The 24226-nt window shown below is 44.4% G+C and overlaps 1 protein-coding gene across 1 annotated transcript; it reads right to left on the bottom strand.

The window, feature by feature from the left end:
- Positions 1–408: 408 nt before the first annotated feature.
- Positions 409–20297, bottom strand: Zc3hc1 (zinc finger C3HC-type containing 1). Its single transcript, XM_075953659.1, has 10 exons — positions 20145–20297; positions 17997–18108; positions 15195–15345; positions 14599–14682; positions 10352–10479; positions 9015–9169; positions 6805–7045; positions 6274–6486; positions 4139–4339; positions 409–806 (listed from the first exon to the last, which is right to left on the bottom strand). The coding sequence occupies exons 1-10, from the start codon at positions 20288–20290 to the stop codon at positions 738–740; spliced, it is 1500 nt and encodes a 499-aa protein (XP_075809774.1). The 5' UTR covers positions 20291–20297; the 3' UTR covers positions 409–737.
- Positions 20298–24226: the final 3929 nt, after the last annotated feature.

Here is a 24226-nt window from a genome sequence, read left to right on the forward strand (position 1 = left end):
AATTACAAATTTAAATCTAGACTAGTAAGTGATATTCAGGGATTAGTTTTTGTTGGACATAATCTATAATAAAGAAGTCATATTTCTTAGCGATATCAACTAAAGCAAAGCTTGGATGGAATATGATTATTGTAATAATTTTCGGAGCTGGAGAGATGGCTCAGCGGTTAAGAGGACCCGGGTTCAATTCCCAATATCCACATGGCAGCTAACAACTGTCTGTGACTCCAAGATCTCACACCCTCATACATACATGCAGACAAAATGAAAATAATTTTCTCCTTGGGGGGTGCAACTCAGCAATATCTACACTGGTTCTAAGGTCCCAATGTAAACCAAAGTTAAATTCTATGAACGCTCCCCCCCGGGGAGCCAGGGAGGGAGAAAACAATTCTCCAGCGGCAGAAATCTTAGCCAGTGCTTTATTAACAAACACTGTCGTCACATTGCCGGGCGAGACTCTCAGAACACTGTGCCCGCAGCCGAGCCACCCAAGCAGAGCTCTCGTCCTCGGTCTTGAGGCTGGTTTCGGAACTCCGCAGTCCTCTGACAGAACTGGGCTTGCTGTCTCTTACCCTGTCCTCATCCCCGCATGGCATGGGTCTCCTCTTCATGCAGATGGCAAGTTTGTACTTGCGATTAACCAGAATGAAGAAAAGCAACACCAGTTAACCAAAAAGAGGAGTCAGGCTTTTTTTTTTTTAAAGTCACCTTCATTAGTTCTGTCTGGAACATTTTCAGGAAGAGCATACAGACTCCCACTGCCGGAATATTCGGAACACTTTCCTTGATTTTTCAGAGAGACTCTGTAGATCAAAAAAAAAAAAAAAAAAGCTTATTATCAGAATTACATTCCTCATAGAGACAAAAGATAGGCATAGCATTAGGGCTGTCTTGGTAAATTTCTCCTTAGCTATGATCAAGGCATATGTAAGATTGAATAAAAACTCGTTTTATGTTATGTGATAGACATGATGCAGAAGCCTGTGTTCCACTGTCAGCCCACTGCTAACCCTCTGTGCATCGTCACCTGTCCGCATCCTCGTCTGTGACGATGGCACTCCTGACCCACCCTGAGAGCAGCACACAGCCTGCACTGGCTTTCATCCAGGTAGTTTAATTGGACGGACCTAGCTATTTCCTATGAACAATGATTTGTGTGGCACCCAGCTGGGGTTAACTGTATCATCAAAGTTTGAGAAATAAAACTTAATGACCTCCAAAGAGTTCAAACTCTACCTTGGCTTTCTCAGCTTCACGTTTTAGTCAACAGAACTAAACCAGCAAGGCCCTCTCACTGCGTCTCGATCATACCTAGGAAACGTCCTGAGATTTTCTGAGACGTGGTTACAGGGAGACAAAGCAACTCACTGAAAAGTTCCCAGTCACAACACTTGGTTCTACCTGCCTGCGGGTGACAATAAGAGCAGATATTCTGACTGGCAAGGGTCCCAGTGACACTGCAAAGGTACTAGCAAGATATCCCTCACTTTATGAAACATGCCATTTCCACTGCCTCCTTACCCACCCTCCTTAAATTTATTTATTTATTGGTTTTTCAAGAAAGGGCCTCACCATATAGCTCTGGCTGTCCTGAAATTCACTATGTAGACCAGGTTGGCCTTGGTCAGTTCCTGCCTCCCAAGTATTGTGTGCCACCATGCCTGGCTCCTCCTTAAATTTTTTTAAAGTTACATTTATTTGTTTCTTTGTATGTGTAAGCACATGCCATGATGTGTGTGGAAACCACAGAATAACTTGCAGAATTTGGTTCTCTCCTTCTGCCATGTGGGTGCTGGGATCAAACTCTGGTCATCAGGTTTGGTGGTTAAGTGCCTTTACCAGTCTTAAAATACAAAATAAACAAAAAAATTTCTTACCTTTTTCTAAAAATAAAGCAAAAGAAAACAGAAGCTGGAGAGATGACTCAGTAGTTAAGAGCACTTAACTGTACTTCCCGGACCCAAGCTTGGTTCCCAGCACACATACCAGGTGACCAAAAACCATGTGTAACCTCAACTTCAGCAATGTGCACATACATACCCACATGCAGAACACACACACAGAACCCTATATGTATTAAAAATAAATCTTTAAAACAAAACAAAAAATGGGGTTGGAGAACTGAGACAATGGTTAGGATCACTTGCTGCTCTTGCAAAGGACCTGAATTCAATTCCTAGCATCTACATGGTGGCTCACAGGTATAATTCCCAGGTATTCATATGGTACACATTCATACACATAAAACTTTTTTGAGACAGGATTTCTCTGTGTAGCCCTGGCTGTATGGAAAGACTAGCCTTGAACTCACAGATCTGCTGCCTCTGCCTTCCAAGTTCTAGAACTACAGGTGTGTTCATGCTCAGATAAAATAAATCTTAAAACAAACAAACACAAGTATCTTTTTTTTCAGGAGTGGGAGTACAGTTCCAGAAGGGAGTTCTTCCTGGGACTCAGAGGACGGAGGGTTTACTGACTTCACTGACAAAGCTGAACTAACCTGAGAACCAGTGTAAGCTCTCCGTTCCTTCCACAGCCCCACTAAGCCCTCTGCCATCCAGTCACAGCAGCAAGGCTAAAAGACAAACTGCCTAAGTGGAATTTAAAAGCCTAAGCCAGGGCCAATTATGCGTTAACTCTACACACTGAACCCATAGGAGGTTTCTTTGTAGTACTTTAGTGTGACGGTGACAGACAGAAAGCTTCTGTTGTTGTTTAAGACAGCTCTCACAATGTCACCCTAGCTGTGCTGGAACTCACACTATAAACCACACTGTCCTCCGACTCACAGAGATCCGCCTGCCTCTGCCTTCCAAGTGCTGGGATTAAAAGTTCATGCTACCATGACTGGCACTAGAGAAATATCTTTAAAAAACAAAACAAAACAAAACAAAAACCAGCCAAAATATTATTTCTTGAATCTGAGGACAGAAAAAGATTTATGCTAAATCTCCAGTTTGAGTGGTGGGTCAAACTGCTGTCTTTCTATACTTTTATATTCCCAAATCCCCATTTCTGTTGTAGTTTTTTGGAATCAGGTCTCTATAGATCAGGCTGGCTTCCAACATGTGATCTGTCTAAGCCTACTGAGTGTGGGCATTACTGGTGTGTACTGACATGTCTGACCCCAACATAAAACATTTTTATTACATATTTATTATGTGTATATGCATTATTTAGTGTGTGCACATGCATGTGCATGCATACCACAGTAGACCACGTGGAGGAGAACTTCCTGGAGTTCTCTCTTTTTACTGCACAGGTTCTGAGAACTGAACTTAGGTCTTCAGGCTTATTAGCAAGTTCCCTTACTGAGCCATCTTGCTAGGCCCCCGACCTAAGTATTTTTAAATTCAAAAAAAGACAGACAGATTTTGGAAACCCTTCCTCTACTTACTTATTGAGGGCACTAATGATATACTTTGTTGGAGTTTGGTATATTTATAGCTCCCTCTGGTGGAAATCCTGTGAGACTACCATGAAATTGGGAACCATGACAGGCAAGTATTTTTTTAAGGCATAAAGTCAGAAATGGTTACATTTAAGCCATGCTATGAGGCAAACTGGGCCTGGAAAGAACCCAAAACCAGTTCCCTGGACTCTCCCTTTCACTCTTCGGCTCTGCGTGCTCTCAGGTCTGCAGCAGCAGCAGTCCTGGCTGTGAGAGCTAACGCTGGTCCTGAGCACGTGCCCAAGTGTGGAGAGCAAAGTAAGATGCTGAAATGGGAGAGTAAATCATGGTTTGGCACCCGGATCCAGAGCTCCAAACAGTTAACTGGCCAGACTCCAAACGCAAGCCACGGCAACCAGCAGAGAGCAGCCGTGCCCCAGCTCGAGGCTGAGCAGCTGCCATCCATCTATTTCTGCTGCTGTATTGTATCCCTTTCCTGTATCCCTTTCCTAACAGGAGTCATTGCAGCTGCAGGAACAAAGACTTCACCACAAAGTCATGGAATGCCATATGCTAAGTGGATGAGAAACACGGAACCACTTCTGGGCTTTGCTCCCGAAGACAGAAGGAACCTAAGCTGACTTCGGAGAGCTGAAAGCAGGCAGGTACTAACTACGGGGCCAGCCTCTGCTGCTCATCCCACAAACAACAGCACTACATACACGCTGGGCAATGGCATCTTACCATGGGGTCCATCTCAGGTGGCTGGTTAGAATGCTTGTGGGCAAGCAGGATGGCCAACACTGCCTTCCAGCCTGGCTCCGCTGGAGTACTGGCATCCACCTCCGCTGTCCCATTCGTTTCCTTGGCAAGTGTGATATTTACCCAAGGGCACCAATCTCTATGCTGGGAAGTGGGATCAAAGAAGCTTCGGGGAGAGGTGTCCTGGGGGAGAAAAGAGAGGCACAGTCTTATTAGGATAGATGAAGGGTCTGGTCAAGGAGGAGCTGGAGCCACTTAAGTTCAGAATCACACAACTGCCCACACTTCTGGTTCTTCTTGATTACTATCTCACCTTTGTCATTTTGAGATAAAAGTCAGGCTACATAGGCGAGCTGGTCACCGTACTGCCTCAGCCTCCCACGTATGCTCTTTAAACTGTTGTTTCAATTCCCTCTCATTGTTTAGATCTCTAGCCCTGGCCCCTTTCTGTTGAGATGAGGTCGGTGTCAGTGTGTAGTCCAGGATGGCTTTCAATTTGCCTCCATCTTCAGCCTCTGGAGTTCTGGGATTACAGGTGTGACCACAATAGACTACTGAATCTTCTTTTTTTATTTATTTATTTTTCTTTTTTTAAAATTTATTTATTTATTAAAGATTTCTGCCTCCTCCCCACCACCGCCTCCCATTTCCCTCCCCCTACTACTGAACCTTCTTAAGCATAGAAAAGAACGTTTGGAAAATCACTGGAAATAACCCCAAGAACTAAAAGAATTGCATGGTATTAAAAAGTTTCTGTAGAACAAAGCAAAATATCAGAGTGGAGAAAGTCTAAGAACAGGAGAGTCTGTGCCAGCTACAATTCAGACAGGGTATACCTAGAATACATAGACTTCAGACAGGGTATACCTAGAATACATAGACTTCAGACAGGGCATACCTAGAATACATAAAGACTTCAGACAGGGTATACCTAGAATACATAAAGACTTCAGACAGGGTATACCTAGAACACATAAAGACTTCAGACAGGGTATACCTAGAACACATAAAGACTTCAGACAGGGTATACCTAGAATACATAAAGACTTCAGACAGGATATACCTAGAATACATAAAGACTTCAGACAGGGTATACCTAGAACACATAAAGACTTCAGACAGGGTATACCTAGAACACATAAAGACTTCAGAGGGTTTACCTAGAATACATAAAGACTTCAGAGGGTTTACCTAGAACACATAAAGACTTCAGAAGGTTTACCTAGAACACATAAAGACTTCAGAGGGTTTACCTAGAATACATAAAGACTTCAGAGGGTTTACCTAGAACACATAAAGACTTCAGAGGGTTTACCTAGAATACATAAAGACTTCAGAGGGTTTACCTAGAATATATAAAGAACTGCAAAAAGGCCAGGGGTGGGAGTGGTATAAGCCTTTAATCCCAGCACTTGGGAGACAGAGGCAGATGGATCTCTGTAAGTTTGAGGCCAGCCTGGTCTAGATAGAGACCCTGCCTCAAAAAATAAAAACAAACTAAACAGCAAAACAAACAAACAAACAAAAAACCTACCTGCCAGGTGTAGTGGGTCAGGTTTATAACCCCAGCACTGAGGCAAGAGGACTGACTTAAATCCAAGGCCAGCCTACGTCCAAGGCCAGGTCCCTTAGTGAGTTCTAGGGCAGCCTGAGTTACCGTGTGAGAGCGGGTAGGGAGGGAGAATCCCAAAGTCTCCTTCATCAGGTCTGCTGCCCTACTGTACAGCTGTCTTGTTAGTCTAAGTGTGTATGACTCTCTATATCCATTCCAAACCTTCGATCAACCAACTGTCCTCCTCCCCCAAAATGTTCATTTTGTGTGTGTGGGGGGGGATGCATGTCAGGCTAGGCAGCAAGCACTATTACCCTCTGGGCTCTGACCAGCTGTGTTTTGTCTGAGACAAGCCCGTGCAGCACAAACTGCTCTTGAACTCAGAAGCAGTGGAGGATGGCCTCTGCACTGTCTCCACCTCTCAAGGGCTGGGATTACATCTTTAAACTCACTAAATGTACTTTTGGTCAGAATCCAGGGAGGGCTCGTGTCTGCTTCTCCCCATGCACATAAAGCCACCGACTGCTGCATGTGCTCTCACGGCTGTCTACAGAGATGGACTCACCGAGCTGCCAGAAGAGCAGAGGCGAGCCCGCTTGGCTTTCCGGAGAGGGCTGGAGGGAACTTCCATGCCAGCAGAATCTCCAGTTCCCATGCTTCGGGTCACTGGCCGGCTCCTAGTGGTGGGGCTGGCTGCCTCTGGCTCAGGCCGGTCAACAGGACTGGAAGAATCCCAGCTCCGGGTTCGGGAGACAATGGGACCTGGACTCTTTTCAGACTGTAGAAAAAGAAAGGCAATGGAAGTATATGAATGATGTGATAGCTTTAGCCTGCGTACTCCTAGAAGCATGTGAAACACAGTATTTTAGAATTTGCTATGTAAATTTCAACTGCCTACATAATTAAATTCTTCCGAGACTATTGTATTTCTATACTTAGTTAGATTCTATAACAAATTTAGCTTCTCCATCTGTGAAGTGCGATACACAGGCTTACTAATAGGGTTAAAGTGAAGCCTACCACCAATAGGGTTAAAGTGAAGCCTACCACCAAGTTCCTGCCCGCTGTGACAGCGGCACCCTGAAGAAGCTAATACCTGCTCGGAGCTGGGAGAAACGGTAGAGTCTTGGCTTCGGGTCATCATCCGCCTAGGAGACTCAGGCACCAGAGGGAAGTGCTCAGGCCGACCCTCCGCACCTGGAATGGGGGAGCTAGTCAAGCCACAGGAAGCCTCCAGATCCGTCAGGGACGATTCAATCTGCTGGAAGCCCCAGAGACCGACCTTCCTCATACACTGGGAGCATGATATAAGGGAGAGCTGTGTGGGTTCCAAAGAACTAGGAAGGAATGGGAGAGAAAGGGGTGTTTCGAAAGGTATTACTTCCATGAGACCATGTATTTGATTTCTGTTTTATCTCAGCAAACAGGCTCTACAGTGGGCTAGTGGACTGAGAACCATGAACTCTTAAGAACCCTGATATGAGGGGCTGGAGAGATGGCTCGGAGGTTAAGAGCACTGACTGCTCTTCCAAAGGTCCTGAGTTCAATTCCCAGCAACCACATGGTGCCTCACAACCATCTGTAATGTTATCCTGGTGGCCTCTTCTGGCCTGCAAGTATACATACATGCAAGCAGAACACTGTATATGTAATAAATAAATAAATCTTTAAAAAAAAAAAAGAACCCTGATATGAGGACCTGACATTCACTAACTCCTTCATTACCTTCTCAAAGGGTCTTAGGGTCTTGGTATGTTCTAGTTGGCAAAAATATTGTGAAGTATGTTTTATAAACTCCTATCCTCTTTAAAACACTTTCCTTAATCTACCAAAAAAAAAAAAAAGCATAGTTATTTACTTATCTTTTTTTTAAATAGGGTCTTATTCTGTAGCCCAGGCTGGCCTCAAACTCATGATAAATCCTCCCAAGTGCTGTGATCACAGGCACGCACCCACCACTCCCAAACTCAGTAAGAAAGCTTCCTTAAAGTAAATGGTGGTAGTGGTGGGGCAAGGTCACTTGATGCTCTTCCAAAGAACCAAGTTTGGAATCCAGTAGCCTTCCTCGCAAGAACATTGAATTAGAAATCCACAGAAACCATGTTTAAATAAAGAAAGCAAGTCACGTGACCAAGTGGGCGGCTCAAAACCACCTGGAACACGAGGCCCTCTTCTGGTCTTTGAGAGCACGTGCACACATATGGCATGTACTTCACACAAACACAGATACATATTCAAAAATAAAAATACGTTTTTTTGTTCTTCTTGTGTTTTTTAAGACAGGGTTTCTCTGTTCTCTGTGTAGCCTTGGCTGTCCTAGAACTAGTTCTGTAGAACAGGCTGCCTTTGTGCTGCTTGCCACCAAGCCTGGTAACACGAGTTCAGTCCCCAGAACCCCTGTGGCAGAAAGAGAACTGACTCGTCCAGTTCTCCTCTGACCTCCCACTCGAGCCACGGCACATGCACGGAGATGGCCACTCCACGCACACACAAAATAACTGTAGAAAGCAAATGTCGAAGTAAAGCAGACTGGCTCTGGCACTCTTCTTTTCGAAGGAGTCAACCCCAAACTAAGCTGGAGTGGAAATGCCAGTGTGGGGTAGGGGATCCAGATGGCGTCTCCTCTGGTAATTTTTGTGAACTAAACTTGATTGTTTTCCCTTCTAAAAATAGGACACTATGTTCCTTTTACAAAGAGCTGTACTGTTTATGGGAGCATAAGTTCCCAGCTATGAGGAGGTCGCACAAAGAAAGACTCAGGTGTGAACCCCAAGAATGCCTTAGCATTTATTCTGTTTTAGTTGCTGATTCTTACCCACTTCTCTATTCCTCCTCCACTTTAATTGCTCTTTCTCCCTTTTTTTTTTTTTTTTTTAGTTTTTCGAGACAGGGTTTCTCTGTAGCATTGGTGCCTGTCCTGGCACTAGCTCTTGTAGACCAGGCTGGTCTTGAACTCACAGAGATCCGTCTGCCTCTGCCTCCCGAGTGCTGGGATTAAAGGCGTGCGCCACCACCGCTGCCCGGCTCTCTCTCTCCTTTTAAAGATTTGCTTATTCATGGTATTTTTATGTATATGAGTGTTCTGTCTTCACACACACCAGAAGAGGGCACCAGATCTCACTACAGATGGTTGTGAGGCACCATGTGGTTGCTCGGAATTGAACTCAGAACCTCTGGAAGAGAACTCAAGTGCTCTTACCTGCTGAGCCATCTCTCTAGCCCCCCGATTTCTCTTTTTGTTCTCTCATAGGAAACATGTGGTTTCTAAATTGTCATAGCTTGTGTTCCCAGGTAATACTCACTAACCTACACGCCCAGCCACACAGAGAAAGAACACAGGCAGTGACATGGACTTGCATGTCTGAGCCCAATTTGCTTGGAGTTTTCTTGTCGTCAGTTTGGTAATCAAGCTCATCCTCCAGCAGGTGCAGCAGCACACTGATCTTGTCTTCTGTCAAGCACTGCAAAAGAACCAGGGTTAAAAAGCAACTCCAGAGGAAAAAAAACCACTCACAACAACACACATGGTCCGGGGAACACCATGACTTGGAGACAGATCTTCACAGGAGACACACTCTAGGGCAGGACTGCGCTGTCACAGAGTTTAGCTTCCTAAACTGCAGCTTTTCTTCTAAGTACTAAACGGTTCTTAACTTACCAACTGTAGATTTTATCTAAAACTTGTGCCTTCAAATCCAAATAATAAAATCATTTATGTCTTGACCGACCACTGAATTTACTTTTGACAGAACAAATTTGACAGCCTTGATTTTTGGCCTGTGGATAGTAAAGCACTATGATGGGGTGGGGTGGGGTGGGCTGCCTTAGTGAAAGTCAGGCTGACTTTGTTTGTTTGAGACAGGATTTCTCTAACAGCTCTAGCTGTCCTGGAACTAGCTCTTGTAGACCAGGCTGGCCTTTAACTCACAGAGATCCACCTGCCTCTGCCTCCAGAGTGCTGGCATTAAAGGTATTCTTCACCACAACTCAGGCTGATGTTTCTAAAAGCAAACAGAGGTTAACTGCTTAGTGCTAGAAGCCCTAACAGAGGGTCAACTTGAGCAAATGACCAGTTTTTAGCGCCTACAATATAGCGTGTCTTTTTTTTTTTGGTTTTTCGAGACAGGGTTTCTCTGTGGTTTTGGAGCCTGTCCTGGAACTAGCTCTTGTAGACCAGGCTGGTCTCGAACTCACAGAGATCCGCCTTCCTCTGCCTCCCAAGTGCTGGGATTAAAGGCATGCGCCACCACCGCCCGGCTGATATAGCGTGTCTTCACAGCAGACAAGAGCAGGATAAATGCAGCACAGAGAGAGTGCAGCTACAGTTCTAGTCACAGAAGAGAATCTTGTCCTACAGCATCAGAAAACAGTATGCAGTAAGTAGCTTAAGTCAATCAAGACAAAGTTGAATTTGCAGGGCTGGATCTGGGGCACAGGCCTTTAAACCCAGCACTCCGGAGGTAGAGCAAGGTAGATGGATCTTCGTGAGCCCTAGGGCAGCCATTTCAAGATCCCTATTTAACTGTCTACTCACACCCTCAGTTACTGCATTTCCAGCAGAAACTGGATCCTCTTCACAATATTCCATCCTCTTGTCAGTCAAATAAAGCAACTGCTAACCACTGGAGCCAAGAAAAACTCACCATAGTTTTCAAGTCCTCTGGCCTCAGGGAAGGAAGCTGGAGCTCTAAATGGCAAAGGCTTTGGAACCGATCCAGGAATTCACTGACAAGAACAGCAGGCTCACCCAATGGCAACATCCCAAATCTATCTGTGGGAAAAATAAACTGGGAGATTAGATGGGAGTGAAAATAAAGACCTCGAAGAGAACAGTTAGAGAAATGTAAAATGGATAGTTGATGATATTAAACTATTGTTTTACATGTGAGCCCACAGAGACCTGCACAGTTTCAAACCAGACAAAATCCCAGCATTAAAAGTGGACACAAAGTCCCACCCTAACCAAAAAGCTATCTGCAATTGATACCTGCCTGGAGAGAAAAGGGTGGGGTGAGAGAAAAACATTCAAAGTCCCATAAGTAGGACTGAACATTTTTAAAATTTATTTTTATGTATATGCGTGCTCTATCTGTGTGTATAACTTTATGCCAAAAGAAAGCACCAGATCCTACTATAGATGGTTGTGAGCCACCCTGAGATTGAGGGGAATTGAACTCAGGACCTCTGTAAAAGCAGCCAGTGCTCTTAACTACTGAGCCATCTGTCCAGCCCTCAGGACTGAACTTCTAAATAATGCAGAGAATGTTGAGGCTGTGAGGAACACTAAAGAATCAAGATTGTCTAGAAGTAGAGTTCAGCGTGCAGCTCAGTGGCAGGGCACTGTCCTCAAAGCCTCCTATGGGCAAGGATCTGGGTTCCATTCCCAGCACTACCAGAAAAAAGAAAGATGGGCTAAAAATTGATAATTGATGAAGTTGGTGGCAGGAGAAAAGCATTTAATTATGAAGTATTCTCTGTATTCCTGTGTATGCATGAAATTGTTACCTTTAGAAAGTCAGGGAAGAACCAAAACAATTACTGACGTAGGAGGTAGGATTCACCAGACAGAAATTAAAGAAACAATATTTTATAACAATTATCAAATTGCATATATTTCACCATGAGTTGAAGTAGAAGGTAAATTCTTATTGCTGAAGTGCTATTCCATGCCCTTCAGAATCAGGACCCAGAGACCCAGGCTGGAGCTAACCTGAAGGCCTTCCTGAGGTCTAGCTTTCATGGTTCCAGAAAGTGGCATGTGAACCTCCAGAGGAGGAAAGCAACCAACAGTCCTACTCAGCTATGGTGCCCACGAACCACAGTGGCCAGGACGGCACTATAACCCTAAGGGTGCAGCAATAACACACTTACCTATCGAGAACCAACAGCTCTCCAAAATGTACTTAAGGCCTGCTCAACAAAAAGGAAGTCACGCCAGGCACATAAACACAAAACTAACATTCCAGGGCTAAAGAAAAGGCTTAGCAGTTTGGCTGGTCTTCCAGAGGACCTGGGTCCAATTCCTAGCACCCACATGGCAGCTCACAACTGTCTGCAACCCAAAATCTGACACTCTCACACAGACATAAATGCAGCCAAAACATGAATGCACATACATCTTTTTTAAAAAGTAACATTATAGAGACTGAGCAGGTTGTATTTCTATTTTTAGGAATACACACACACACACACCAACAACTGGAGAAAAGAAGCCATAAATTTGAGAGGTGGCAAGACGGGTATGTGAGAGGGGATGGCGGGAGAAGTGGGAAAGTGGGAAAGGAGCAAATGTCACAACGCTGTGGACTGCGAAGAAGCCTCAGCTAGTAAGGGGCCTGCTGTGACAGCATGAGGGCTGAACTTGGATGTCTAGTATCATTGTAAAAGGCCAGGCATGGGGGCTGGAGAGATGGCTTGAGAGTCAAGAGCGCTTGTCCTTGCAGGAGCCTTGGGTTTGGTAACCAGCACCCACATGGAGGCTCATAACTCTCTCTAACTCCAGTTCCAGAGGAGCCAATGTCCTCTTTTGGCCTCTTCAGGCACCAGGCAAACACATGATACACAAACATGCATACAGGCAAAAAACTCACACACAAGAATATTGTATACATAATAAATAAATAAATATTTAAAAAAAAAAAGCAGGGTGCAGCAGGCACTGGGGAGGCAGAGAAAGTGGATCTCTGTGAGCTGGAGGCCAGCCTGGTCTACAGAGACAGGACAGGCTCCAAACGACACAGACACACGGTTGTGTCTCAAAAAACTAAAAAACAAAACAAAAAAAGAGCTAGTTCCAGGACAGGCTCCAAAGCTACAGAGAAACCCTGCCTTTTTTTAAATATTTATTTATTTATTATGTATACAATATTCTGTGTGTATGCCTGAAGGCCAGAAGAGGTCGCCAGACCTCTTTACAGAGGTTGTGAGCCACCATGTGGTTGCTGGGAATTGAACTCAGGACCTTTGGAAGAGCAGGCAATGCTCTTAACCACTGAGCCATCTCTCCAGCCCCGATACCCTGCCTTGAAAAAACAAAACAAAAAAGTATTTTTTCAGTTTGATGTGTTTTATTTTTATGCATATGAGTGTTTGGCCCACAAGTCTGTTATGTTCTCCACGTTCATGACTGGCGCCAGAAGAGAATGAAAGACCTCCTGGAACTGGAGTTACAGACACCAAGTGCTCTTAACCACTGAGCCATCTCTCCAGCCCTGGCCTGGCACACACCTTTGATTGCAGGTCTTGGGAGGCAGAGGGAGAGGCAGATCAAGATAGATCACTGAGTTCAAGGCCAGCTTGGCCAACGTAATTAAGTTTCAGCCCGCGTAGGGGGACACAGTGAGACCCTGTCTGAAACAAAACAAACATCCAAAAAGAGGGGCTGGAAAGATGGCTTACTGGTTAAGAGCAATGGCTGCTCTTCCAGAGGCCCCAGGTTTGAATCTTAGCATTCATAAGGCATTGAACAATTGTCTGTAACTCTAGTCCCAGAAGATCCAACACCCTCCTCTGGCCTCTGAGTAGAGAATGTATAGACAAACACATAAACAAAACAGCCATATGTGCAAATAAGTAATTAAAAAAAAGCATATAAGATAATAAAATGGACTTTCAGACTTCTGGCACAAAAACTGGATGGGAAGGTCGGGGCAAACTTTTAGGAACTGGACTCTTCCAGCTTTGCACCACCAAGTGCCAGGTGCCTATACTATTAAGCAGAAACGTTAATGAGGTGACTGAAAATGAGTCAAGATCAAAGAGCTCTAGATAGGAATTAGGAGTTCTTCAACCAGGTCAAGTTGTGAGTGGAGCTGGAGTTCCAGGGCAGTCAGGACTACACAGAGAAACCCTGTCTCAAAAAACAAAACAGAACAAAAAGTTCTAAGAGCTAGCTAAAAACAAGCTATCAGCCAAACATTTATAAGCATTTATAGCTTGTAATAAGCCTCTGTGCGGTTACTTGGGAGCAACTACCGGGACACAGAAAACTCCACCTACAATACCTTCCAATGGAAGCCACGGCAGAACATGAGGCTGCTTAATGCAGTGGAAAAGCAGAGTCTGGAATCAGGTAAATCATAGTTAATAGTTAATCATAGCCGGGAGATGGTGGCGCACGCCTTTAATCCCAGCACTCGGGAGGCAGAGGCAGGTGGATCTCTGTGAGTTCGAGACCAGCCTGGTCTACAGAGCTAGTTCCAGGCCAGGCTCCAAAGCCACAGAGAAACCCTATCTCGAAAAACCAAAAAAAATAAAAATAAAAAAAATAAAATAAAATAAAAACAGTTAATCATAGTCTAATTCATATTATGACCTCTGGAACTCACTATGTAGACCAGGCTGGCCTCCAACTTACAGAAATCTACCTGCCTCTGCCTTCTGATCTAATTCTTAAATCTCTTGCCTAAAACAATTGAGTTCTTATATTTTTTTTAAAAAATTATTTATTTATTTATTTATTATGTAAACAATATTCTGTTTGCATGTATGCCTGCAGGCCAGAAGAGGGCACCAGACCTCATGTGGTTGCTGGGAATTGAACTCAGGACCTTTGGAAGAGCAGGCAATAATACTCTTAACCACTGAGCCATCTCTCCAGTCCAACTGAGTTCTTATTACCTACCTTGAAGGACCCTTTGTGAAGATTCAAAAGGCTACACACACACACACACACACACACACACACACACACACACACACACACACACACACACACACATGGCTGGTAGGACAATCTGGGAAGGTTAAGTGATAAATAAATGCAAGGTCTTGAAAAGCATAAACAGAAGAAAAAAAGCAACTTCCAAGAGCAGGTTTGCACAAGAAACTGGGCTCTATTAGAGAGTGACGACCTGGGAGAAATGGTAACGGGGCTCCTTTATATGTGTACCTGGACAGGGGCTGTCTGGCCAAAAGCAGAACTTCTCATGGGCACTGCACAAGGATTTCCTGAGTTCAGCACATCGTTCCTTGTCTGAAAGCCACAAGAGGTAGCAATTATTATACACTATACAGATCAAAATCTGAAGAGCCAAGAGTCTTTTAGAGAAAAACCTAACAACACATACATTTAAAAAACTTACGATACCTTTAAAATTATTTTTAAAAAAGGCAAGTATATCCTCTTAAAACTTATCACGAAAACAGTTCCTTTGTTGGTACAAAGGATGTACGTTGTGTAACTTGGAAGGGAAGGCTTTCGAAGTATGGGCCTCTTTGCTCTGAAAGGCCAAACTGGGATTAAAAGGTAAACAAACTGTTGTCTGTCTAGAAAGCACAAAAACAAGGCCACTCCACAGTAGAACAACTGAGGCTAAGAGGGTGAAGGCCATGGCAGCTTCACCTTGTCATTTGTGATACAGCACATTCTTCACTCAGACAGATGTCGGTCCAGCACCTCGTACACGCTAAGTTAGTGCCCTACCACTGCCTGTGTCACCAGCGTGTGTCTGAATGTGGAGAGAACGATCCGGACGTTGCACTTACATCGGCTGAAGTCAAAGGCTGGCTGTAGGCTGGCACAGAGGAAGGCCTGGCAGCTGGAGCACTTGAGCATATCGCATTCCACTGTGACCCAGCCGTATCTGGCGCAGATGAGTGGGGAGAGCTCAGGGGGCTTCCCTGCCCACTTCAACGAGTACTCGCGTTAAGAAAAACCACGTATATGAAAACCAAGCACAATTAAACTTAAAACACATTTTTAATAAATTTACTTTTAATGCATACAGTCATTAAAAGTAGACAGTAAAAACTTGGAGATGGTGGCACATGCCTTTAAGCCTAGCACTTGGGAGGCAGAGGCAGGCGGATCTCTGTGAGTTCGAGGCCAGCCTGGTCTACAGAGGGAGTTCCAAGATAGGCTCCAAAGCTACACTGAGAAACCCTGCCTTGAAAAATAAACAAAACAGTAGACAGTAAAGAAAATGGCCTATACAATTCCCAGCACTGGGGAGGCAGAAGCAGGTAGATCTGAGCTCAAGACTAGCCTGGTATACGAAGGAGTTCCAGGACAACCAGGGCTACAGAGAAACCCTGTCTGAAATGAGAGAGAAAACAATAGAGTGTATGTGTGTGTTTTAAAGCTGAGCATGGTGGTGCACACCCTTAATCCGTCCCCTGGAAGGCAGAAGCAGGAAGATCTCTGAGTTTGAGGTCAGCCTGGTCTATAAAAGAAGTTCCAGAATAATCGGGGCTACATAATACAGAGAGACCCTATTTCAAACAAACAAAAGATTTATTTTGTTTTTTAATTATGTGTTTGTGTGGGTTACTATATGGGTTTGTATATACATGAGTGCTAGTACCTCGGAGGTCAGACGAATTGGGGTGAATCCCTGGAGTTGGAGTTACAGGCAGCTGGGCTGCCCGAGCGTTAAGTACTCAACCACTGAGAGCCAATTCTTCATCTCTCTGTATCTGTTCAGCCTCTGAGAATCCATCTTTAAAATACACAACACAAAACTGTCTTTCTTACTGCCTGGGGGCAGAGTACAGACACTGCCTGCTTCATTTAATCTGAAGCCCTGGGGCTTGCGAGTGATGCCGAAAGCCCCAGCAAGGATGGACCTAAGCAGAAGGGACCATAAAGGTCAGGAAGGCCGGAACAGTTCTGCCATCATTTGCCTGTATTATCCTAATGTCCCACCACCACCTGGCAGCAGACAGCATCTTTAATTATGTACCTGGGAAAGTGTCCTGAAGCATTTATTGATCCTGAATAGTAAAAATCTCATTGCTTGTATTTTACCTTAAGAGAGAATCTCTAAGTATGAGGCCAGCCTGATCTACAAAACAAGTTCCAGGACAGTCAGAGCTACATGGAGAAACCTTGTCTCGAAAAACCACAAAAAGAAAGGGGGGCATTTATTTTAGGGGTTGAAGAGAGAACTCAGCAGTTAAGAGTGTGTTCCTCTTACAGAGGACTAGAGTCTGATGATTCCCAGCAACCACATGGCAGCTCACAACAGACTGTAACTTCAGCTCCAGGGGATCTGATACCCTTTTCTGGCCCCTGTGAACACCCACACTCATGTGGACATACCCAAACACACAGAGATATGCAAAATTTAAAACAACAACAACAGTATCCCCCCTCCTTCACACACACACACACACTTGCATACACGAGCAGATACATAAAATTTAAAAACAAGCAAACAAAGAAAACCAAACAAAACTAAAACAACTCTGTGTCTGGATTCACAGTCCACAGAGTTTGTGGAATAGTTGTTGGGATAATAAGCATTGGAGCAGTTTGTCATGCAACAGTGACTCATATACAAAAGGGAGCTAGAAACTGTCAAGACAGCAGTGCACTTTCAATGAGATCACAGTCCTGGCTCTTCTACTTGCTAGCAGGATGTCTTGTTAGTCAGGTACCTACTCTCACAACTACTCTCATGGCTTTTTTTTTTTTCGGTTTTTCGAGACAGCATTTCTCAGGGTAAGGGCCTCTGCCTCCCGAGTACTGGGATTAAATCTGTGTTCTTCTGGCTTTTGTTGTTGCTGTTTGTTCTTTTGCTCTCTTCTGTAAAATGAGTATAATAGGACTGGGAATACAGCTCAGTGGGAAAGTGTCTGCCTGGTACACATGAGGGCCTAGGTTTGATTCCCAGCACTGCCTTCAACCAGAAAAACAAACAAAAACCGGGATGGCAGTAAAGGTACTTATTTTCACAGGAGTGAGTTAAAGATCAAAGGTGAGAACACATGTGAAAACCTACAACACAGAAGCACCAGTAACTATTCCTTCTCTCAGGACTTGTTTTGGTTTATTCTTCTGTAAAGACAAAAGCTTAGCTGAGCACGGTGGCTCCCGTTTACCATCCCAGCATTTGGGACCAAGGCAGAAAAACTATGAGCTGATCTTGAGATGCAGGTTACAGACCCTGTCTCAAAACAAAACAAACAAACCAAAAGATCTGATCTGTCCCTCAGCTGATCCTTAGGGATAACATACTAAGGTCTAATTTCCATTGAAAAGTTCTTACCAACACTGATTCTTTGGTTTAAAAGATCAGAATAATGGGCTGGATGGATGGCTCAGCAGGTAAGAGCACTGGCAGATCTTCCAGAGGACTCCAGTTCAATTCCTAGCACCCATATCGAGGGTGACAACCATCTGCAACTCCATTCCAGGATTCTGTGGACACTGCACACATGTGGTTCACATACAGGCAACACACTCACACACATAAAGTAAAAGCTGAAGATCAGAGTACGCGGTATAGGACTCTAGAGTGACAATTCTGCAGCAGGCTACCTCTTACATGAACTGAAAAAGGATATAGAAAAGGTCTCCACTCTGTGAAAAAAGGCTTCTTTGCTTGTAGATTCCAATGGGGACTGCTCTGCTTGAGGCGATCCATTGACTGGCTGCAACGTGGCAGATGTGTCCTTTCTGAAACAAGGAGCAGGAGAGTTAGTGATCTTTTCTCTGTATTACTCTGCTGAAATCTTCCAAGCCTAGCTATTCTACACGTAGCCAACCCAAATGAGATTTTAAGTCTCTGAAACTCATTTCAACAGTCGCTGTTCCAGTCAAGCTATTCCTCTGCTTCATAAATCCTTTACCTTCCTAATACTTATGAAATGGACTCTAAATTCTCTCATCTGGCAGTCACAACTCTTTATAGTTTAGCCACACTCCTAGGTCATTCACAGTTCTCCAATAATATTCTGAATAATTTTAGTAAATACAAAATAAGGTCTTCAAGGATTCAGGTATTAAATAATAAAACTTAAACCATCTCAGAGAAAAATTTCTTTTTCTTTTTGGAGTCAGAGTCTCACTCTATAACCCAGACTGGCCTGGAATTCATAGCAACCCTCCTGTTTCAGCCTCTCAAGTGTTGGTATTACTACTGTGTATACACACGCATGTGTGTGTGTGTGAGATATATACGTGAGTAAATGTTGCTGAGCACATATATGGAAGTCAAGTGCTTTATCTACTGAGACATCTTGTCTATCTCTGTTTTTGTTTGTTTGGTTTTTTGGGGGATGGGGCTTGGTTTTTCAAGACAGGGTTTCTCTGTGTATCAGCCCTAGCTGTTCTGGAACTCGCTCTGTAGATCAGACTGGCCTCAAACTCAGAGATCACTGGCCTCTGTCTCCTGAAGGCTGGGATTAAAGGTGTAAGCCACCATTGCCTGGCTTTAAAAAAAAAAAAAAAAGAAATAGGGTCTGCCGGGTGGTGGTAGCGCACACCTTTAATCCCAGCACTCGGGAGGCAGAGGCAGGCGGATCTCTGTGAGTTCGAGACCAGCCTGGTCTTCAAGAGCTAGTTCCAGGACAGGCTCCAAAAACCACAGAGAAACCCTGTCTCGAAAAACAAAAACAAAAAAAAAAAACAAACAAAAAAAAGAAACAGGGTCTCATTTTGTAATATATGCTGGTCCTGGAACTCACTACCTAACAAGCTGACCCAGAATTTACATCAATACTCTTGCTTCAGACTTTCAGTCGCTGGTATTACAAGTGTAAGCCACTATGCGCAGCTAAAAAACCTCTTTAAAAATAAGAAAAGACCAATAACTATGACTTGAAAGAAATAAAATAATTCCAGCCAGTGGTGGTGGCACACGCCTTTAATACCCAGCACTCAGAAGACAGAGAGACATGCAGATCTCTGTGAGTTCGAGGCCAACCTGGTCTACAAAGTGAGTTCCAGGACAGGCTCCAAAGCTACAGAAAAACCATTTCAAAAAAACAAAACAAAAAAGCCAAACTCGTTGTAGTCTAATCAGGATCTGTGAATTTGTCTCCAATAGAAAAAATTTAAATTTACTCACTTTAACTCTCTCTTTTCCCTCTCCCTCCTCCCCATACCTCTTTCTCTGACGGGGCCTCAGGTTGGCCTGAAACTTCAGAACCTCTGCCTCCACCTCCCCCAAGCGTTTAGAGTTGTGTGCCACCACTACCGGTTTAATGCAGTACTGGGGTCAAATCCTGGGCTTAGTGCCAACATTGACTGTTTAATTAAGGAAGGACGAGGGTGGGGGGGAGGAAAAGTCACCACACAACTTCCCTTTACTATCTTGATAACTACTGTAACCGTGTAATTGATTTCATTTATGATCCTGCGTACATCTGCTTTACGCATTTAAGAGTGTTCTTCGGAAAAGGGGTTCCTAAACTTCCTCAGACTATGAGAATCCACCGCATGAACCCTAGTTGGTATTCATCTTATTCAGCTAACACTCTTCTCCCTCAAAAATGGCTTGTGACAAAATTTCGCTAGTGATGCGGCATCAGGTACATCCAGAAGCTGCTGAAGCCAAGCAATCAGGGACGCTTTCAGACCCATAAAGAATTCAACCCCAGCCACCAAGTCACCGATAGAAGTTACCGCACGCCGCGCCCCGCCCCTGCTCCAGGCCCGTTCCCAAAGCCACTCGAAAATTAAGCGCCCAAACCACAGCTTGGGGAACTCACGCTTCTGTGCTTCCATCTTCCAGGGCGATTCCCTCATCTATCAGCTGCCGAACTTTCTGGGGTGTCCCTTCAGGGGAACGAACAACTGCACCCCAAGTCTTTTCAATACCCGCGGCAAACAGCTGCCCCTCACTGGGAGCCGCCATCTTGGTCCGTTCCTGACTTGTGTCCCCACACGTCTGGAGGCTCAGGAACTTCCGTTCTGGGTTAAGACCCGCCCCTCTAGCCAAGCGGTGGTGGCGCACACCCTTAAGCCCAGCACTTGGGAGGCAGAGGCTAGCGGATCTCTGTGAGTGCAAGGCCAGCCTGGTCTACAGAGTGAGTTTCAGAACTGGCTCCATAGCTACTGAGAAACCCTGTCTCGAAAAACCAAAAAAAAAAAAAAAAAACCACCAAAAAACAAACAAAACAAAACAAAACAAAAGACTCGCACCTCTGGCCTTAGGTTCCACTTTTCCTGGTTTGTAAAAATGATTTAAAGAGTGATTATAATGTTTAAGACTGAACTATTTCTCTGATGAACTAGCATATTTAGGTTAATTTAAAAAAAAACTGCACAGGGTATCTCTGTGCTGCCTTGACTGGCCTGAAACTCGCTCTATAGACCAGGCTGACGTCGAATTTATAGAGGTTCACCTGTCTCCGCCTCCAAATACTGGGATTAAAGGCGTGTGCCACCACCGCCCGGCTGAGATTTTTCTTTTTTAATATAGGGTCTTACGCAGTCCTGCAATTCAAGAAATCTACTTGCCTTTGCCTCACAAGTGCTGGAATTAAAGGCGTGTACCACCACAATAATGGATTTTAAAAGCAACGTCTCTCCAGATTCAGCGGGAATGAAGGACTCCGTTGCAGCCAGCAAATAAAGATCATACTGACTCTCCTAAATTGCATTGCTTTCCAGGTAAGGAAACGGCAATCCTTAGTCGAGAACAAATAACTTGAAACCCTTCTTAGGGACTATTATGTGTGGAAGAAGCCTGTGGCTTTAACACCATTCTCTTTTGCTTAGGAAACATCCGTCCGTTCGTCTGCCTGCCTGCCTGTCTGTCTGTCTGTCTGTCTGTTTATCTATCTATCTATTAATCTATGCATCTATCTATTTATTTTGGTTTTTCAAGACAGGGTTTCTCTGTAGCTTTGGAGCCTATCCTGGCACTCACTCTGTAGACCAGGCTGGCGTCTAATTTACAGAGATCCATCTCCCAAGTACTGGGATTAAAGGTGTGTGCCACCACTGCCCAGTTTAGCAAACATTTATTAACTATTGCCTTGATATAGTAGGAACTGTCGATAAAATAGTGAACTAGAAGCCGGGTGGTGGTGGTGCACACCTTTAATCCCAGCACTCGGGAGGCAGAGGCAGGTGACTCTGTGAGTTCTAGGCCAGCCTGGTCTACAAGAGCTAGTTCCAGGACAAGCTTCAGAGAAACCCTGTCTTGAAAAAATAAAAAATAAAAATAAAAAACAAACAAAAACCCCTCAAATTAAAAAAAACAACAACAACAAAACTCTAGGCCAGGTTTACCTACAAAGTTCAGGGCAGGCTAGGCTACATTTTAAAAGGGAGTGGGTCTGGAGAGACGACTCAGCAGTTAAGAGCATTTGTTGTTTTTGCAGAGGACCTGGATTCAGTCGCCAGCATCTCCATGGTGGTTCATAAAGATGTATTTATTTATTTATTTACGGGAAGGCGGGAGCTGGACAGGTGACTTGGTGGTAAGAGCACTGTCAGTTTGTCTGCTCTTGCAGAGGACCTGGGTTTCCTTCCTGGCACCCATAGTGGGCTGCCCACAGCCTCCTATAATTCCATTTCCAGGGAATCTGATGCCCTCTTCTGGCTTCCCAGGCACCTGCATGAACATGGTGTACATACACACGCTCAGGCACACTTATATACACACAATATAGACAAATCTTTTTTTTAAAGAATATATATATATTTTTTTTTTTTTTTGGTTTTTCGAGACAGGGTTTCTCTGTGGTTTTGGAGCCTGTCCTGGAACTAGCTCTTGTAGACCAGGCTGGTCTCGAACTCACAGAGATCCGCCTGCCTCTGCCTCCCGAGTGCTGGGATTAAAGGCATGCGCCACCTCCGCCCGGCTAAGAATATATTTTTTTAATAGAGCAGTAGACCCCAGTCTTTGTACTGAGGTACATAAGGTTGTTGGGAAGAAAACTGTACAAAATTTTCCAGAACCTTCTGCTGGAAGACTGATGTGTAGGAAGAGTGAAGAACGAGACAATGGAGCCGGGCAGTGATGGCACACGCCTTTAATCCCAGCACTTGGGAGGCAGAGGCAGGCGGATCTCTGTGAGTTCGAGGCCGGCCTGGTCTACAAGACAAGTTCCAGGACAGACTCCATCCAAAGCTACAGAGAAACCCTGTCTCGAAAAACCAAAAAAAAAAAAAAGAAAAAGAGAAAAAAAAAGAAAAGAAAAGAAAAAAAGAAAAAGAAAGAAAGAAAAGAACGAGACAATGGGATGGGCTCTCCTTTTTCAATTTACTTCCTGTGGGCTCCTGACTTCAGCACTGTTCTCAAACACCAGATCCTGAAACCTATGGTTCTAGCACTTGGGAGGCAGAAGCAGGCAGATCTCTGCAAGTTTGAGGCCAGCTGGTCTGCATAGTTCCAGGCCAGCCAGAGCCCCATAATGAGGCCTTGTTTCCAAAAAAGGAGAGGACAAAGGAATTCTTACTCCAGAATTTGGTTATAAACCCTGCTGGCCAAGAGCCAGAAATTTCAGCAAAACTGAAGATAGCTTCCAGAGATAATGCTGATTTTTCTGTAAACATCCATCTTGTTTTCCTCAAACAAGATTATTTGCATTATTTGTTTTGTTTTGTTTTTAAGACAAGATTTCCCTGTGTAACAGAATGATTTAATAAATAAACTACTTATATGGAGCTGGAATGCCTGCAGCCTTGAGTTTGAGCTTCTGTTGTGTCAAATGTGTGAACATTCCTCTCCCATCCCAACCTAAATAGTGCAGCTCAAAAACTCACCTAAAAGTGTCATTTATTGGGGCAGTACTGACACACACTTTTAATCACAGCACTCAGAGACAGGAGAATCTCTGTGAGCTTGAGGCCAACCTGGTGTACAGAGCTAGTTCCAGGACAACCAGGGCTACACAAAGAATCTCTGTCTCGAAAACAAAAAACAAAACCAAAAGAAAAAAAGAGGGCCGGGCGGTGGTGGCGCATGCCTGTAATCCCAGCACTCGGGAGGCAGAGGCAGGCGGATCTCTTTGAGTTCGAGGCCAGCCTGGTCTACAAAGGGAGTTTCAGGACAGGCTCCAAAGCTACAGAGAAACCCTGTCTCAAAAAACCAAAAAAAAAAAAGAAAAGAAAAGAAAAAAAGAGGAAAAAAAATCCCATTCCCAAAAGGAGATCTTTAGGGCTGGAGAGATGGCTCAGAGGTTAAGAGCACTGGCTGCTCTTCCAGAGGTCCTGAGTTCAAGTCCCAGCAACCACATGGTGGCTCACAACCCTCCCTGGCGCCCTCCCCTTCCCAAAAGGAGATCCTTTGAGAAAAAATTTTTTAAAAACCTGTATTTTTTTTTTTTTACTTAATTTCAAATCTTTAAGCTTTGCTTAATCTTTGTTTTTAACTCCTTCCTTCCTTTCCAGACAGAGTCTCACTATGTAGCCACGACTGTCCTGGAACTCACTTTATAGAACAGGTTGTGTAATGGTCTGCTCTGTCTCTTTAAGAGACAAGCCATGCCAGGCGGTGGTGGCACATGCCTTTAATCCCAGCACTCGGGAGGCAGAGGCAGGCAAATCTCTGTGAGTTCGAGGCCAGCCTGGTCTACAAGAGCTAGTTCCAGGACAGGCTCCAAAGGCACAGAGAAACCCTGTCTTGAAAAACCAAAAAAAAAAAAAAACAAAAAACAAAAACAAAGAGAGAGACAAGCCACACTCACTCCCTTCCCTGTCTGCTGAGGCAAGCTGATCTTCAGCTTCCAGCCTGAGCCCCTCCTTTTCAGTCTCTCTAGAGAGGCAGTTTCTGTCTCTCCCTTCTCTCCACTTCTCCCCTTCCCCATCTCTGTTTCTCTCTGCCTCTCTCTCTGTTCTC

Source organism: Microtus pennsylvanicus, chromosome 19 (assembly GCF_037038515.1).
Source record: "Microtus pennsylvanicus isolate mMicPen1 chromosome 19, mMicPen1.hap1, whole genome shotgun sequence".
NCBI classification, from domain to species: Eukaryota; Metazoa; Chordata; class Mammalia; order Rodentia; family Cricetidae; genus Microtus; species Microtus pennsylvanicus.